Source organism: Thalassophryne amazonica, chromosome 14 (genome assembly GCF_902500255.1).
Source record: "Thalassophryne amazonica chromosome 14, fThaAma1.1, whole genome shotgun sequence".
NCBI classification, from domain to species: domain Eukaryota; kingdom Metazoa; phylum Chordata; class Actinopteri; order Batrachoidiformes; family Batrachoididae; genus Thalassophryne; species Thalassophryne amazonica.
This window is the reverse complement of record NC_047116.1, coordinates 32,791,860-32,807,739: the sequence shown is the minus strand read 5'-3', so window position 1 is coordinate 32,807,739 and position 15,880 is coordinate 32,791,860. Positions and strand designations below refer to the sequence as shown.

Below are 15,880 nucleotides of genomic sequence, written 5' to 3'. Positions count from 1 at the left end.
CTCACATGTATCTCCTCCCTCTTGGACACTGGACACATTAAGCCCTTGTTGATGTGCTTGGAACAAAATATGTAACACGATGGAGGACAGTAAAACTAAAATTAAACAGTTGATAGAGCATGTGCCTGGGGATGGTGCCAAAGCTTTATTTTTTGTCAGTCCTACAAATTATTGATGCCGAACTCAAAACACGGCTCTTGAATGTTTAGAGGTCCGGAGTGTCTATCAAATGGAAGACATCATGGGCTGTGCTAAATGGGGCTGCAATACCACACCAGGTCATTTGGGGTGTTAAAAGAATATTCCACTCATATTCTTGTTTACTTGTTGCAGAGCGTAGTCAGATTAATGGTTCAGAGCCACATTACCTTCCATGTGTTGTGAAGTGTACAGAAACATTTTTGCTGTTTTTAAGGTCCCAATGAGCACAGTGGCCTCCATCATCTGTAAATGGAAGAAGTTCAGATCCCCCAGGATTCTTCCTAGACCTGGCCGCCTGTCTAAACTGAGCAATCGAGGGAGAAGGGCCTTAGTTAGGAAGGTGACCAAGAACCTAATGTTCACTCTGTCAGAACTCCAGTATTCCTCTGTGGAGAGAGGAGAACCTTCCAGAAGGACAACCATCTCTGCAGCAATCCACCAATCAGGCCTATATGGTAGAGTGGCCAGACGGAACCCACTCCTTAGTAAAAGGGACATGACAGCCCACCTGGAGTTTGCCAAAAGGCACCTGAAGGACTTTCAGACCATGAAAAACAAACAAAGTTGAACTGTGTGGTGTGAATGTCAGGCATCATGTTTGGAGGAAACCAGGCACCATCCCGACAGTGAAGCATAGTTTTTTTTTATTGTGTATGGGTCCCCATCATATTCGAGAATACGTGATGCTGTAATTTCTGCCAAAGGTGCATCAACAAAGTCTTGAGCAAATGGTGTGAATACTTATGCGCGTGCGATTTCTTTTTTATTTTTAATAATTTTGCAAAATTAAAAAAATACTTTTTTATATCGTCATTATGCGGTGTTGTGAGTAGAATTTTGAGGGGAAAAAAATTAATGTACTCCATTTTAGGATAAGGCTATAACATAAAATATGGAAAGAGTAAAGCGCTGTGAAAACTTTCCGGATGCACCGCATCATCATATTGTTTGAGTTGGGCCCATTTTACCAGGGTTATGGACCTTGATTAACAATCCTTGACACTGCCAGTTTCATGAGTTCGTGTCTCCAGTCTGAAATTAACTATCACATACCTTGAAATGTTGTCAGAATGTAGCAAGCACTTGTACCAAAGCAGCATTTGCCAGCGGTGGATATTGTGCTCTCCGAGCACTCATGTTGATTTGTGTTTTTAGATCGATTGCACATTCTGAATTATATTGGTGCCCGATGAGTGTGCATGCATACACAAGTATGCTAACGCGCCACATTATTGCTGTCATTATTTTCCCATCAGTCTGAGCTGGCACCCTTGAAATCTTGATGACAAACCACATTTAGATGAGTTAGGTGTTTTTGCCTGGATGCACCTTTTCTCAGAGTCAGCACAAAATGTGTATGTGTGTGTATTATTGCAGCATTTAAATGTAAGTTCTTGTCTCATGACTTCTGCTATTGGCGTTATATTTCTATATTTAAGTTGCTTTTGCTTGTCTGTCTTTTGAGTTCAAGTTTTGGCTGCAGGGTTGTTATACAGTATATAGTGGTCACAATTTAAAGCCCAGTCACACACTACGAAAAAAAAATCAGTTATTTAACAATGAAAACAGTCACAACTGCACACTGAATTTCATTTTTATCTCTGCTACATAAGTTGCTTTCCCCGCAAACCTGTAGAACTTGACAATATTACAAGGTTAAAAACCTTAAAACCCTTTGAATGTGTGAGGTTCTGTTTTTTAATTGCATCCTTGAGTCAGAAATCATGAGTGTGTGGCTTGTAATGCAGTAGTAATTTTTTTTTTTCCCCAAGAATTGCCGGGTTTTAGACCATGAATCTTGTGAATGAATTTTAGTGACTGAGTTTATTATTTTTCCTGGATTAAGACTAAAATCCAGGCTTTTAACATCTTTCTGGACTCAGCAGGGTTCTCACCAGCATAATAACAACGTAACGGTCTGTTACGCTCTTATAATAAAAAAATTACACTGCAGTTGGGCTGTTACGTTGTTTTTGAGGGTGTGTAACAGGAAAATAATTTCTCTATGTTGATTGTGGAGCCGCTGGTTCTGATGTAGAAGCAGTGGGTCCACAATTTATTCATTAACCTGTATCAAAGCCATTTCTGCCCTTTCTGCTGATTAATGGGACTCTTTTTCTGCGAGAATCGTCCACCGCTTCACACGGACAGTTTTTATTTGTTCATCATTAACGTGCCTTTTTTTGTGGTGCAGACACGCTTCTCTGCCGTGGACTGGAACCTTAATATTTCCTGCTTCTCTGGTTCGTAAACTAAAGTTAGTGTCTCTCATGAAACTATTAATAATAATGATAATATCCTCCGCTCCGGGTCTGTTTGTGTTGCGGGATTTGCTGCAGCTCTCTGCCGAGGTGGAAAGACAGATCATTCCGCAATCAATAACTTCAAAGCGAATTGCTGTTTTAAATCAAGAGACACCTCCTTCCAAACATTGTAAAACAGACAAACTACAACCGACCAAAACTGTTTTTCCCCAAAATGAGACTTCCTCCATTCCGTCGGGGAGAACGTATCCCAGTGTCACAGTCTCAGCACTCCAGTCTTACCACAGATGCACAGCAGCACTCCAGGCATGAGTATAGTAGGAGAGGCCAGGACCAAAGTAACATTTTACATTTCTGTCCCTCTGAAGCACTGTTGCCTGTATTTTGAAGGCCAAATTTTGTTTAGTAAAGCCATTGTTTGTTTTGCCTTTTTAATCTTTGTTACAGCCTTACTTTAAAGCCAAAAGAAAGAGGCATCAGACCAAAACACAAGAGTGTAGAAGTATGTGTCACTGCACAGGAGCTAATTTATACACAGCAGTTTACTATAGAAAATCCTTACAAATGTTTGTTTTTTTTAACTTCAAGATTCATTTCTGATGACTCCACATTTTGAAGTTTAAAATAAAACATCAAAGAAGGCCCTTTTTAAGGCCATGAAGCAAAAGCTTCAGCGGGGTCGAAGCCTAAGCAACCCCCGAACCCCCTGCTTCTTAAGGTGATTTTTCCATCCCATTACGCTGAGAAAAAAATTCTGCTGAGAACCCTGCTCAACCATCAGAAGTGTATTTGTATGTGGTGAAAGTGTTGACCTTCTGGAGACATTCACCTCTCCCAGCCGTAGCATTCATGTCTCAGGGTTCTCATCCCGTAAGATTGAGAGATGCCTGGGAAGAGATTATTCATGAGGCCGATGGACAGCGGTGCTTGGGGGTGCTGATAACTTTGCAGGAGAACAAATGTCCAAGTCTTTAGCATGCTGGTGCTACCTATTTTACTGTATAATTGTGAGACTTGCTTGTGAGTAAGTGGCAGTTTCGACATTTTGGCCATGTGGTACGCTTCTTGATGCAAGATCAGGTGTGCAGGTCCTCGGAATGTTGAATACCCAAGCAGCTGGCGAAGGCCAAGGGGACGGATAGATAGATTGTTGTTTTAGCAATGTGAGGATAGACTGGTTGTCTGCCTAGGTGGTTGCCATCCAGGACCCCATGGCAGTTCTGTGCCGTTGTGGATGTGGTGAAGTGCAGCAGTGCATGCTTCCACACTTGACTTGTAATAAAGCATGGTAAAATGTGTAGGAAAAACTTGACACACAACAAAGTAACTAACACCCAACAATTTATTTATTTTTTCATAATGGCGTTTTATGAGCCATAACTATTTGCAGTTATTTTAACATTTGTATGTAACTGTCTTGTTGTCTCTTCATCAGGTGATATTCAAAGCCACAATGCCCAAAGAAGAGGCCTCCCAGATGGAAACTCACAGCTTCAGGCACCTTCTAGTGGACACCCTGGCTTCCATGATGAAGTTTTCAGGCTAAGTCTTGCTAAGGGAGTGTCCATGTCCCTGCCCTCATCACCGCTGTTGCCACGGCAGTCATACATGATGCCGCTACGCCCCAGCAAAAGATCCCCAGGCAACTTTTTTCTTTCTTTTTTGTCTGCCAAACTCAGCGTATATAAAATGCAGTGAAGTCACAGCTTTTAAGTGCTGATCAAGGTGGACAATAAATTCAGAGCTGGTTTTCACAGATGATGCTTGACTTTTATGAAATTGGTATGAAAACATAAATACGGGCCCCAGCCTTCAAAGAAATGTTGAAAATATAACACCAAATCAGAAAAGGTTGACACTCCTGAAGACTCAAGAACACTGCTTTTGATCCATCTCGTGATTACAGTTATCCATCCATCCATCCATCAATTATTATTAATTATTTTTTATTTTTACTTAATTAATTTATGCCATTTATATAGTGCCAAATCACAGCAAAGTTGCCTCAAGGCGTTTCACACAAGTGAGGTCTAAAATTACCAACCCCTAGTGCAAGCACACAGGTGACATTGGTAAGAAAAAACTCCCTCTGATAATTTGAGGAAGAAACCTCAAGCACACCAGACTCAAAGGGGTGATCCTCTGCTTGGGCCATTCTACCAACATAATTGACAATACGAATATGCAGGAAATTTTGGGAATCCATCCATCCATCCATCCATCCATCCATCCAAGGTTAAGTTGCCTGGGCAAGGTCAGGGTTGAACATGCAATTAGTTAATGAAGGTGCTCGCATTCAAGTGGCAGAACATGATGAAACAGTCAAACAAAACATGGCCTTCCTAAACCGCCTTAATGATGTGACTTCCTTGTTTAGTCAGCAGAAGCTATCATAGATCAGAGATAAAATTTGGGCTGCTTTTTGGATGGCAGGTGAATGAAACAACTGATATTGCATGCCGTGCCCAACTTTCTATCATTGTTTTCTATGTTGTTAGTGTTAGTAAAATTCAGGAGCACTTTATTTTATTTATTTTTTTTATGTTTCTGAGGGTCAAGGTGCTCAGTCTGTTTTTGAAGTATTAAATGAAAACATCCAGAGCTACAATTTTAGGGATAAACTTGTGGCACAGACATACGATGGGGGTGCTGTCATGGCTTCAGCCCTCAATGGTCTACAGGCCAAAGTGGAGGCAATTGCCCCCAGTGCAATGTTTGTGCATTGCTGTGCACACAGACGTAATCTGGTGCTGTCACTGGGGGCTAAACGGTTGTCTAAGTGTATAATATTTTTTGCATCACTCTCTGGGTTTGTCACATTTCTCTCCAAATCCACAAAGTGGTCATCTTTTCTTGAGTCTGCAGGCTGTTCAAGGTTGCCCAGAAACACTCGTAGTCTATGGAATTTGACATCACGGACAGTGAGCACTGTGGCAAACAACTATGACAGCCTCCTGCAGACTTTCTACAACATCTTTGCAGATAAGACAATGGATGATGACACATTGGATTTTGCCAAAGTTTTGTAATGAAACTGCAGGATTTTGTGTTCATATTATACACATATTAACAGATCTTCTCAGAGACTGATGTGGTCTTTGATATCAGCCAGCAGAGGGTCATGGATGTTCTCTACTGCACTAAAAGAACTGAGTCTCTTCTTGCTTTTGTCAAAGAGAAGAGGTCAGAGGTGGCTTTCCAATCTTTTATGCCAAAGCAGCAGGTCTCGCATCCAACCCACAAGATGAGCCCATGAGAAAGCACAGTCTCTCCCAATTCCAGGATCCCCAGGAGCGCTACAGAAATTTGTACATGGCCTTGATAATCTCCTTGCTCCTTGGTAATCTTATGGAGCAGATTCCTGTGTGTTTTTCAAATTTGGAAACTTTGCTTTTAGAATTAGTCAATCCAGGGAAGTTTGGGAACACCAGAGAAGTGTTTCCAGAGGTGTTTCCTGAAACGTTATGGCCTATGCTTTGATTCAGGGAAACAGAGGTCTGAACTTCAAGTCCTGTATTCAAATCAGGACTTACAAGGTAACATGGGAAAGCTGTGTGATTTCTTGGTTTTTCTAAAAGACATGGAGTTGGACAGTGCAATGTCTCAGCTGTACAAACTGTTATTTTTAGTGCCAACAATTGGAGCTACATCTACGGGTGTAGAAAGGCGCTTCTCCTGTTTAAAAAGGCTTAAGATTTACACGGCAACACAATGGGCCAAGGCCGTCTAAGCAGCCTAGCTCTGCTGGCCACTGAGAGGACACTGGTCAGGTCCCTGGAAAAGATTCCTTCTTGGGGAATAGGTTCACAGACCATTTTCTTGAAAAGGAACGGAGGGCAAAATTTCAATTTTAGTTTCAATTTATTCAATTTATAATGTGCCACTTTGCGACAGCGTCGCCTCAAGGCGCCTCACACTAAACAGATCAAGGACAATGTAAAATAAAATTAAAAGATCAAAAGCACAAGTAAAAGTTCAAAAAGCACAATAAAGAGTAAAAAAAAAAAAAAAATTAAAAGAATTAAAAAGATGCCAACACAACATTCTAACCATAGGACTGACTAAAAAGATGTGTCTTTAGTCTGTTCTTAAAAGTCTCCACAGAATCTGAATGTCTTATTGAGGCCGGGAGACCATTCCACAAAACCTTTGCCAAAACCTTGGAGCACAGAGCAGTCCTGTATCCTGTGAACGCAAAGCCCGGGTCGGTAGATAGGGTTTAACTAAATCAGCCAGATAGGCCGGTGCCAGTCCATGAACAATTTTATAGGCCAATAGCAGAACCTTTAAATCTGATCTCACAGAGACAGGTTGCCAATGAAGAGATACCAGAATAGGTGTAATATGGTCAAACTTTCTGCTTCGTGTCAGAAGTCTGGCAGCAGCATTGTGATCCAATTGAAGACCCCTAATGCTAGACTGCAATAACCCTGAAAGTAGGACATCAGAATAATCCAGTCTGGAAGAAACAAAACCATGGATCAGGGCCTCAGCATCAGCCATAGACAGGATGGAACAAATCCTTGCTATATTTCGCAGATGGAAAAAGGTACTTCTCATAATATCCCTGATATGGAGGCTAAAGGACAACACAAGATTGAAAATCACCCCAAGGTTCCTCACCTTACCCGTCAAATTGATGCAGATATTTTGCTGGACCAAGAACCATCATTTCAGTTTTATCAGAGTTTAAAAGTAGGAAGTTACTAGACATCCAGCCTCTCAGTGATGCAAGGCAATCCTGTAGTGTTTTTATAGAAATGAGATTACCAGCAGTTATCGGCATGTACAATTGAGTATCATCAGCATAGCAATGAAAGGCAATCCCAAAACGCCACAATATATGCCCAAGGGATACTATATAAAGGGAGAAAAGCAGGGGGCCCAAGACGGATCCCTGCGGAACCCCAAATTTCATGTCACTAAGGTTAGAGGTAGTGTTATTGTATAAAACACAATGAGAATGACTAGACAGGTATGACATCAACCACACAAGGGCACTACCAGTAATCCCAAAGTAATGCTCCAGCCTATCAAGTAAAACATGATGATCCACGGTATCAAACATAGCACTAAGATTCAAAAGCACACCAAAACCGTAGTGGTGTCTGAGTCCATTGCAAGCAGAAGGTCATTCATCACTTTGGTAAGAGCTGTCTATGTGGAATGATATTTTCTAAAAGCAGACTGCAGTGACTCAAAAAGATAAAAGATTATTCTCAGTAAGGTGGTTCACGAGTGGCCATAAAACCACTTTTTCCAGAATTTTAGAGCAAAATGATAGATTTGATATCGGTATATAATTTTTCAATACACTAGGATGAAGATTAGGTATCTTAACTAACGGTTTAATCACTGCTGATATGAAACATTTAGGAACAGATCCAGAGGTTAGTGAGAGATTAACAGTCAACCCAAGAATAGGCCACAGATCCTTAAGCAATTTTGTTGGTATGGACTCATATAAGCAGGTTGTGCTCTTTGTAGACATTGCAAGTTTCGTCAGCACACCTAGCGAAACACCATCAAATTCTGTAAAACAAGGTAACACCCCAGCAATAGTACTCACCTCAGTAGCAGGGTGCAGTGGCTGAGCCGATGCATATTGGGATATGGTTAACCTAATATCAATTTTCTTCTCAAAGTAATCCAGGAAATCCTGTGCTGAAAAGGGAGAGTGACTTATAGGTGGCTGCCCATGAATAAGTATTGCCACCGTGTCAAACAAGAATTTTGTGTTATTCTTGTTTTTATTAATCAAATCAGAGTAATAGGCCCTCTTTGTAGTCAGTAGTGCATGCTTAGAGTCTAAAATAGCATCATGCCACGCAAAGTGGAATACTTCAAATTTGGAGCTACGCCATTTCCGTTCTAAAGCTCTACCCTTCTGCCTGAGGTCACATAAGTGGCCAGTGAACCAAGGCGACTGCACTTTGAGAAGGCATGGTTTTAATAGAGGTGGCGCCATCATAAAGTGTAATTTTGAGAACTGAATTCAAACTATTCGCAAGACTATCTACTGACTGGCCATTCTCCAAACTTGAGGCTAAGATATCAGGCAGTCTAGCCTCGAGTTCCGTCACAGTTGAAGGGTTAATGCGTCACCGCTGTAATGAACAAGGTTGTTCCGCTAAGCATGGCAGTGAAAATGTAAACCTAATAAGCGAGTGGTCGGAGACCACCGATGCAAGAGGCATGATGTCAATATTCGTAACAATATCCCGTGCAAAAACCAGATCGAGGGTATTTCCACTAGTATGTGTCAAATCCCAAATGCAATGGTGAAATCCTAATGCATCTACAATTTCCATAAATGATTTACAGAGGGTATCAGAGGGCTTATTTACATGAATGTTAACCCTCTGTGGTCCGAAGGCATTTTTTGACAGTTCACTTGCCTGGCATAAATGTTTTATTATTGCTGTTAACAGCTCTCCCTGCATCCCACAATCAAGTTTTATGTCTCTTTTTTCAGGACAATCTGTGCTTTCAGTATATATGTTTTTGTTGTGTTTTATAAGTGTAATAAAGGTTTACAATCAAAAATAGGCAAGGAAAATAATTTTCCACACACATTGATTCACAACACACAGCAAACTATAATAAACTGTTTTGACACTTTATAAAGGTAATTTGAGGTCCTATGTGAAAGACTCTACAACAAAAAGGTTCAAACAATAAACACAAATGCACATTTTGAACAATATATACAAAATGGACTGTGCGTTTTGTTGTCCATTGATAATGGTAAACAGTGCTTTATGCAGAGAAAGCAACAGTTATCCAGTAACATTCACATGCAAACTAGTGGAGCAATCCTGATAGTTACACACTCTTTGTTTGAGCATGTGAGATTGTCATCAGAGGCTCTCTGTGTGCTCCTGCTTTCACTGATCGCTATGCGTAATGGCGCAGGGCACACTAAGTATGTACTAATAGTATGTACTCATTGGAGCACCCAGGGGGCTATTCAAAGGGGCCAACTAGTAACATATCACGCCTGAAAACGATTGGATTTTGGAAAAACATGACAGTGAACCAATTCCGATTGGACTCTTACATTGCGCACGTCATCACACAGCTTCTATGAGGAGTACAAAGATCGCCGATGGCTGGCTCGAAAGTCCGCGGAGTTAACTTTTCAGCAAAAAAAAAAGAGTAAGTTTCTATCTCATATCATTAAAAAGTTATTTATAATTTAGTAAAGCTTGGTCTTAGCCATCATATGATGGCGTCGGCCCCAGAGGGTTAAAATCACCAATAATCAAAATGTTATCTGCACTGGTTGACAAGTTAGAAATGAAGAACGCACCAAATTCGTCTAAGAATTCAGAGTATGGGCCGGGAGGCGTATAAACATTGATATACCTCAATTCTAGGCCTAGACCTGAATTGCAGGATTGGATGTACAGTATAATAACAAATGAAACTGTTGACCACTCAAAACATGAAATATCCTGGGTTCACACTGTCTGCAATGAAATAGAAGTCAAATTAAATGTAAGAGTCACTGCAGGATTTGGTTTTATTTTTTTATTTATTCAGTTTCTGTTTTCCATACTGTGCCATCTTGTTATGATTTGCAGTTGTACTACCTTTCAACACCAAAGTTCTTGTGTGCACACGAGAACATTGGTAAATGTTCTTCTTAAATCCTTTAACAACTATGCCAGGTTTGTCTGTTAGCTGTGTGGTGGGATCAGGTGGAAGGGCCATTATTTAAAAGCATCTGTTTTTCTATAAATGAAAAATAGATCACAAGGATGAGAAATGTTGAACATGTCTGTTAGTGGTTTGTAATGTGACCTTTTCTGTGTGGGCAGGCTGTTTCATGTCATCACTGAATGAAGGTGATTGAAAATGGCGTTTATCTGAACTCGCTTAATAGGGGTCATCCAACCACCATCTAAAAAAGAGTATGCCATGGACTTTAGGAGCAACAGAAAGTTTGTTTATATTACTGCAGCATATGTTAGTTCTGTGTCTGAACATGGTTACATCCTTTTTTCCAGAAAAGTTCTCTTTTGTCAATACTACTATTGAGCAGTTTTCACATTCATCCACACTGGAGTTTTTATGTTTTCTTTCTTTTTTTCCTTTTTTGTTTTGATGCAGTAATGATAGCTGGACCATTCTCAGTCCTTATAATGGACTGCAAGCTCGCACAGATTCTTCTGATTTGTTTTTGTCACTCCATCTTTTTATTTAATCACCCAATGTTGAAATAGTAGTTCTTACAACTGCGCTGTGTGTATACACTTTGCTGGCCGGTAATGGCCGCATGTTTACACTGAATGTAATTGTCTGTCCTCCCTGGCTCTTTTTCTTCACCCTGTTGAGAACTAGCTGGTCAGCAGCTGTGAGTTACACAGTCTTCAAAGCAGAAGACACCTTTTTATCTGGACTTGTGTCAGTCAGAATGTTTGTATTCCGAAGATTTGTCAAAGAGGAGCAAAGTCCTTTAAGTGGTTGCCGTGGCCCCCACTCACATCTGGGACTCATCTGTTGGCTGTTTAGGTTTTTTATAGAGTGGCTACAGCTTTGATCGCTTCTTTTGCTTAAGGATGAGATGATAAGAAGTAGTTTAGGTTGATTAGTATCCCATATTGTACTGATCAAATGTATATGATAACTATGAGATATACCCAGTTACTTATCAGTTTAGTCATAGTTTACATAATTAAGAAGATGACTAAATGCAACATTCTACATGAGCTGATTTCCTTTGGCTTATCTAATTTTGCTCAGGGTCAATATCCTTGAACTGCTTGTTGCAACTCCATATACAATGAATGGGCTTGAGCCAGTGACCTTCTGTTTAGGAAGCAAGCGTACTGAATATTTGTGCCACCGTGCTGCCATCCAGTGCAGTACTCTCTGTAATCCAAATGAGTTTTTAAGCTTCAGTAGTTTAATGGCATCTGAGCATCTACACAGATTAAAACAACTCTAATCACAGTTCTTTTGAGATGCTGCAGTAGATTTCGGAATATTGTTTAAATCCATGAAGTGTACATTTACTGAAATGAGTGTAGGGATGCCGTAAGAGCCAAAGGGAGTGGAGGCTGCATTTGTGAAGGTTAAAAAGGCTCTTGGGGATGGAGAAAACACTTGGTGTGCTCTGAGGCATGGAAAAGGAGAAAAATTAGACTGACAAGATAGGACGTTATACAGGACAGCAAGTGAGATAAGGTTGGGGGACGGCGTGTTGGCTCTCCTCTGTCCTCACAGGTACCTGTGAAAGTACACGGGGGGGAGACTTCACACCTCCAGGCAATAAACACATTCTGCCAGATCTGCGACAGAAACAACAATAGCAATAATGCTGCATTTTCTCTCCCCCATTTTTCCAGAAATGTAAAAAGACAGATGTCAAGCTCAAGTTAAGATTTACTCATCGCTGTGGATATGTATTTGTTTAATCTCCCTCATACAGGAGTTGTATCAAGGCGAAACCATGACTCCAAACAATTTATAACTTTCTTACTTTGACGCTTCATAACGGTGCCGGTCTCCTGGGTTGGTGTGTGGTGGTGTCTAGCCCCAAATTGTGGTAACTTTGTGAAATGCAAAACTTCCTGCAAGAACAGACTGTCGTAGACTTGTCTATGCTAAATTGACAGTGCTGTTCAGACCTTGGTTGGATGACGTGCGATACAGGTATGATTAGTCTTGGGCGATAAACTAACCTAACCCTCACATTTGCTATCTCTCCCCGCTCTGATTAGCTTATTCAGCTGTGCAACAAAAGTGTAAACGTAATTGCCCTTTTTTGGGATCAGTAAAGTTGTCTGAAGTCAGTTATGAACAGATACCTGGTTTCCTTGAAAGCTGTGGTGGTAATTAAAAATAAATGTATGGGTAGCTCAGAGGAATGAGGAATTGGGGTACCAATATGTAGACCTGGGTTTAATTTCTGGTCACGCTTCCTGCATGTGTTCTTTGACAAAACCCCTTGCCTGCATGGTCTCACTCCACCCGGCTGTAAACAAACGAGTAGCTGAGGAAGTAAATTGCGTCAGACTAGCGCCTCTTCTAGGTGGAGTTGTAGACTCTCATCTACTTCACGCTACAGAATCCAGGGATAAGCATCTGCACCAATGGACCTTAGGGCCTACATATACAGGACTGACTTCTTCTATCTGCTGTGTTGCTGCACATTGAGGCTGTCCTGACTGCCATTCAGAAATAGTTGCATGTTTTTTGATGTGCATGTCAGAAAACTTTTGCATCAATTGATTACGTACAAATTTCTCCTCTTCATTGGACAGAAGCAACACAAACGTGGCAGAGTGGGAGTAAAAGCAAACCTTTAACAGTTACTTATACAGGCTTTACCACAATGAACTATTATAACTGTATTTAAAAATTGTGCTGTGAATGTAAATTTTGAAATGATGCAGTGATTCAGTTGGTACTTTTGAGCTCCATTGTTACCTGGAGCACAGCCTACAGGAGTGTTAGGATCCATGTTGCTCTTAAAGCACCAAACACTTCTGGTATACTTTAAATGATGTAAGGTAAGAAAATGAAACGATCAACTTGTCAGCATGTCTGTGTGTGCACTGTAGTGCAAGTTTTAATCAGATTTCCTGCTGGTCATGGAGTGCTTTTGTCGTGGCTGCAAATAAGAAATCTTACAGTTGTTGAATTGAGGCATTTTTCTTTTGCTGTACTTGGCAGTGACAAAATTGCAAGTGGGCAGTGTGACAGTAGTACTTGTCCTGCTGGCATAAGTTAAACTAGAAATCTGCAGACTTCCACTGGTGAGGTTGGAAACTTTGACCCCAAAGTCATGGTTTGTAATTGATAGTGTTAGCATGCTACCAACATGTTGCCTACAATGGCTGAATGCACCCAGCGAACCTGTTTATTGACTCAACCACTACTACAAAAATGTTTTTTGACCAATCACAGCTACATAATGAATTAAAAGTAGAAAATACAAAAGACAAAGTTCTGTTATTGGGACATCCACAATGAACAGCAAAAGAACAGGAATCTTTATGCCCTGAAAGTTCTACTTTCCCCAAAACCGTACTTTTTAAATAATATTTTAACTCTACATTACTATCCTCAAACATGTTTTTTTTAAAGTTGTTGTGAAACCAGTAGGTGTCAGCCATTATAGTTAAGTATGCACTTGTCGCCGACCGAATGGTCCCCCCGATGACGCGGTTCATGGATTAACACCTCGCTTCTGCTTCACACTGCACACCAGTCATCATCTATCTCAGTGACAGATACCTGAAGCTTTAGTACAACAATCATTTCCACATACATTTAGCAATATTTCATCATAAAAAGCGGCGGAAGCGATCAGAGCGCTGCAGCTAAATGAGCTGCTAGCTGATGTGTTCACTGCGTGTCAGACATTTCAAAGCATCCAGAATTTCGCCTCGTTTTTGCTTAAAACGGCCTCACTTCTGCTTAACTTGCTTGACTTTAGAAAGATTTCAGAGATTTTACCTTTATCATCTGATGATTAATAATCGCATGAATCCATTTGATTGCTTTGGGTAAAGGGACTCCGTCTCAGACGTGCTGCTGTGGTTCGAAATGACGCATGCGCAGATGCAAAAGGTGGACCGATTTTTAGGGGCAGACCATTCGGTCTGCGACACCTTCACATAACTCTTCTGTAAACTGCCTTTATTTACAAACTACTTACCCATGCATTTGTTTTATCTGCCCATTTGTTCTCCATCTTATCCAGCCTGCGCTGATGTCTTAAAGAGGAAGCGGTTTCACGATTCACAAAGCATTTGGTGGCTTGCCTTCATTTCCCGACACACTGGATAATGTATAGCAGTTTGGAAGCCCTCAACTTAATGTCGGTTCTTTTCATGAAAACTTCACAAGGGACAACGGAGAAACATTGAGTTAATTAGGAGTGTAGCGGATGCCTGAGCTGCAAAGTCTTGGTGGTGTTGACTGAGCCAGCTTTGATCAGCTAAGCCCAGAGCTTAACCATGAAACACTGCACTCTGACATGTGTTGAACAGCACCTAGGCTTTATAGTCTTAATAGTTTACAGATCCTCAAAGGGCCCGGAGGGGTGCATTTACAACAAGAATGTTGCCTGTGTGGGTTTATCATGGTCCAGTGTAAAGGCAGGTCAAAATGGAGAGGTATCTAAAACTCCTCAATCTGAAATGGGTTGATGACACAGGAGATCTTTTTCCAGCAGTTAGAATTCATACATTTAGTCTTCCAATGCAGCTTCTGTGATTCTTCTGAGTATCTCCATAGTGACCTCCTCTGGTCATAATGGATCACTGTGCCATTATGGGATCATGAGCATTAGTTGTGCTCTCGGTTGCACTACAAAACAGTGTATTACATGTTTGAAAAGACAAACCCCTTTAAAGCTGTTGTTACATAAGCAACAAGTCCACCTCAATACAAACCCACAAAACCAATAGTTGGGTGTTAGTGGCATTGGCAGTTTATATGATCATAGATGACAGCGTTTGGTAGGGGCAGGCAGTTGGGGAAGAATGAATGCAGATGTTCATATAGTGGACTTTTCCCCCCTTTATGTTCAGCACTTATGCATTCATTTATTCAGTAGCCAGATGTCTCCATGCCAAGGGATCATAAAACAGCAAAAGTGAATTGATGGCTATTTCGGGAGAGGCGTTTAACTGTAATTAGTATACTATAAATACAACAAACCATATGGATGAGTGTTTGTCTGGCGGGTTGTTTTCTTTTATACTTTGAAATGTTTACTCAGTTTGGTGCTTTTTATTATTTATTTTTTTCCTATTTGTATTTTTCAGTGCTGATTCTTCATTATTATTCAGGCTGATTCTTGATCAGCCTAGCAGGTGTGCAGATACTAAGACAGAGAGCAGCGTTTGCTGTTGTGATGTAATTTCTCTGTCAGAGGATTTAGAAATGTCTCAGAAGCCTTCTTATGGTCATCCAGGTGACCATATTCTTATTTTAAGTGTTCGACATGCTTATTTCTAGATTTAACAATCTTAATTCACGACTTCTTGTCAATTGAAATCATCTGTCTATGCAGCAAGATAATTTCCCTCAGACTTAGTGTTTTTATCTTATTTTTAGACACCCCTTTTTGGCAGTGAACATATTTGTTTTGTCTACAGAATATCCAAAAGGTGTGCCTGCCACATGCTGGAATGTTAATGAATGCTGGATAAATTGTCGAAAACTATGATCAGCTGTGATTGACATTCTCCTGTAGCTTGTCTGTCTCATGAACACTGGGTACCTTGTGTGTTCATTGCTCTGCTCCGCTCAGCTCACAAGCTAGCACCCACTGATGCCAAATAACGCCCACTAGGTGGACAAATTCGGGATGTAATACACAACACAACGGGAAAACGATATGGGAATTAAACAATAGATTCCACATGTGGCTTGCGATGGTGTTAAAGTGCTTT

General features: G+C 40.7%; 1 protein-coding gene across 1 annotated transcript in view; it reads left to right on the top strand.

Moving 5' to 3' along the window:
• Positions 1 to 15,880, top strand: part of tanc1b (tetratricopeptide repeat, ankyrin repeat and coiled-coil containing 1b) — a 201,748-nt gene that overhangs the window by 65,396 nt on the left and 120,472 nt on the right. The window contains 1 exon segment of the mRNA XM_034186667.1: positions 3,901 to 4,107. Within this exon segment, the coding sequence (XP_034042558.1) occupies positions 3,901 to 4,107 (207 nt within the window).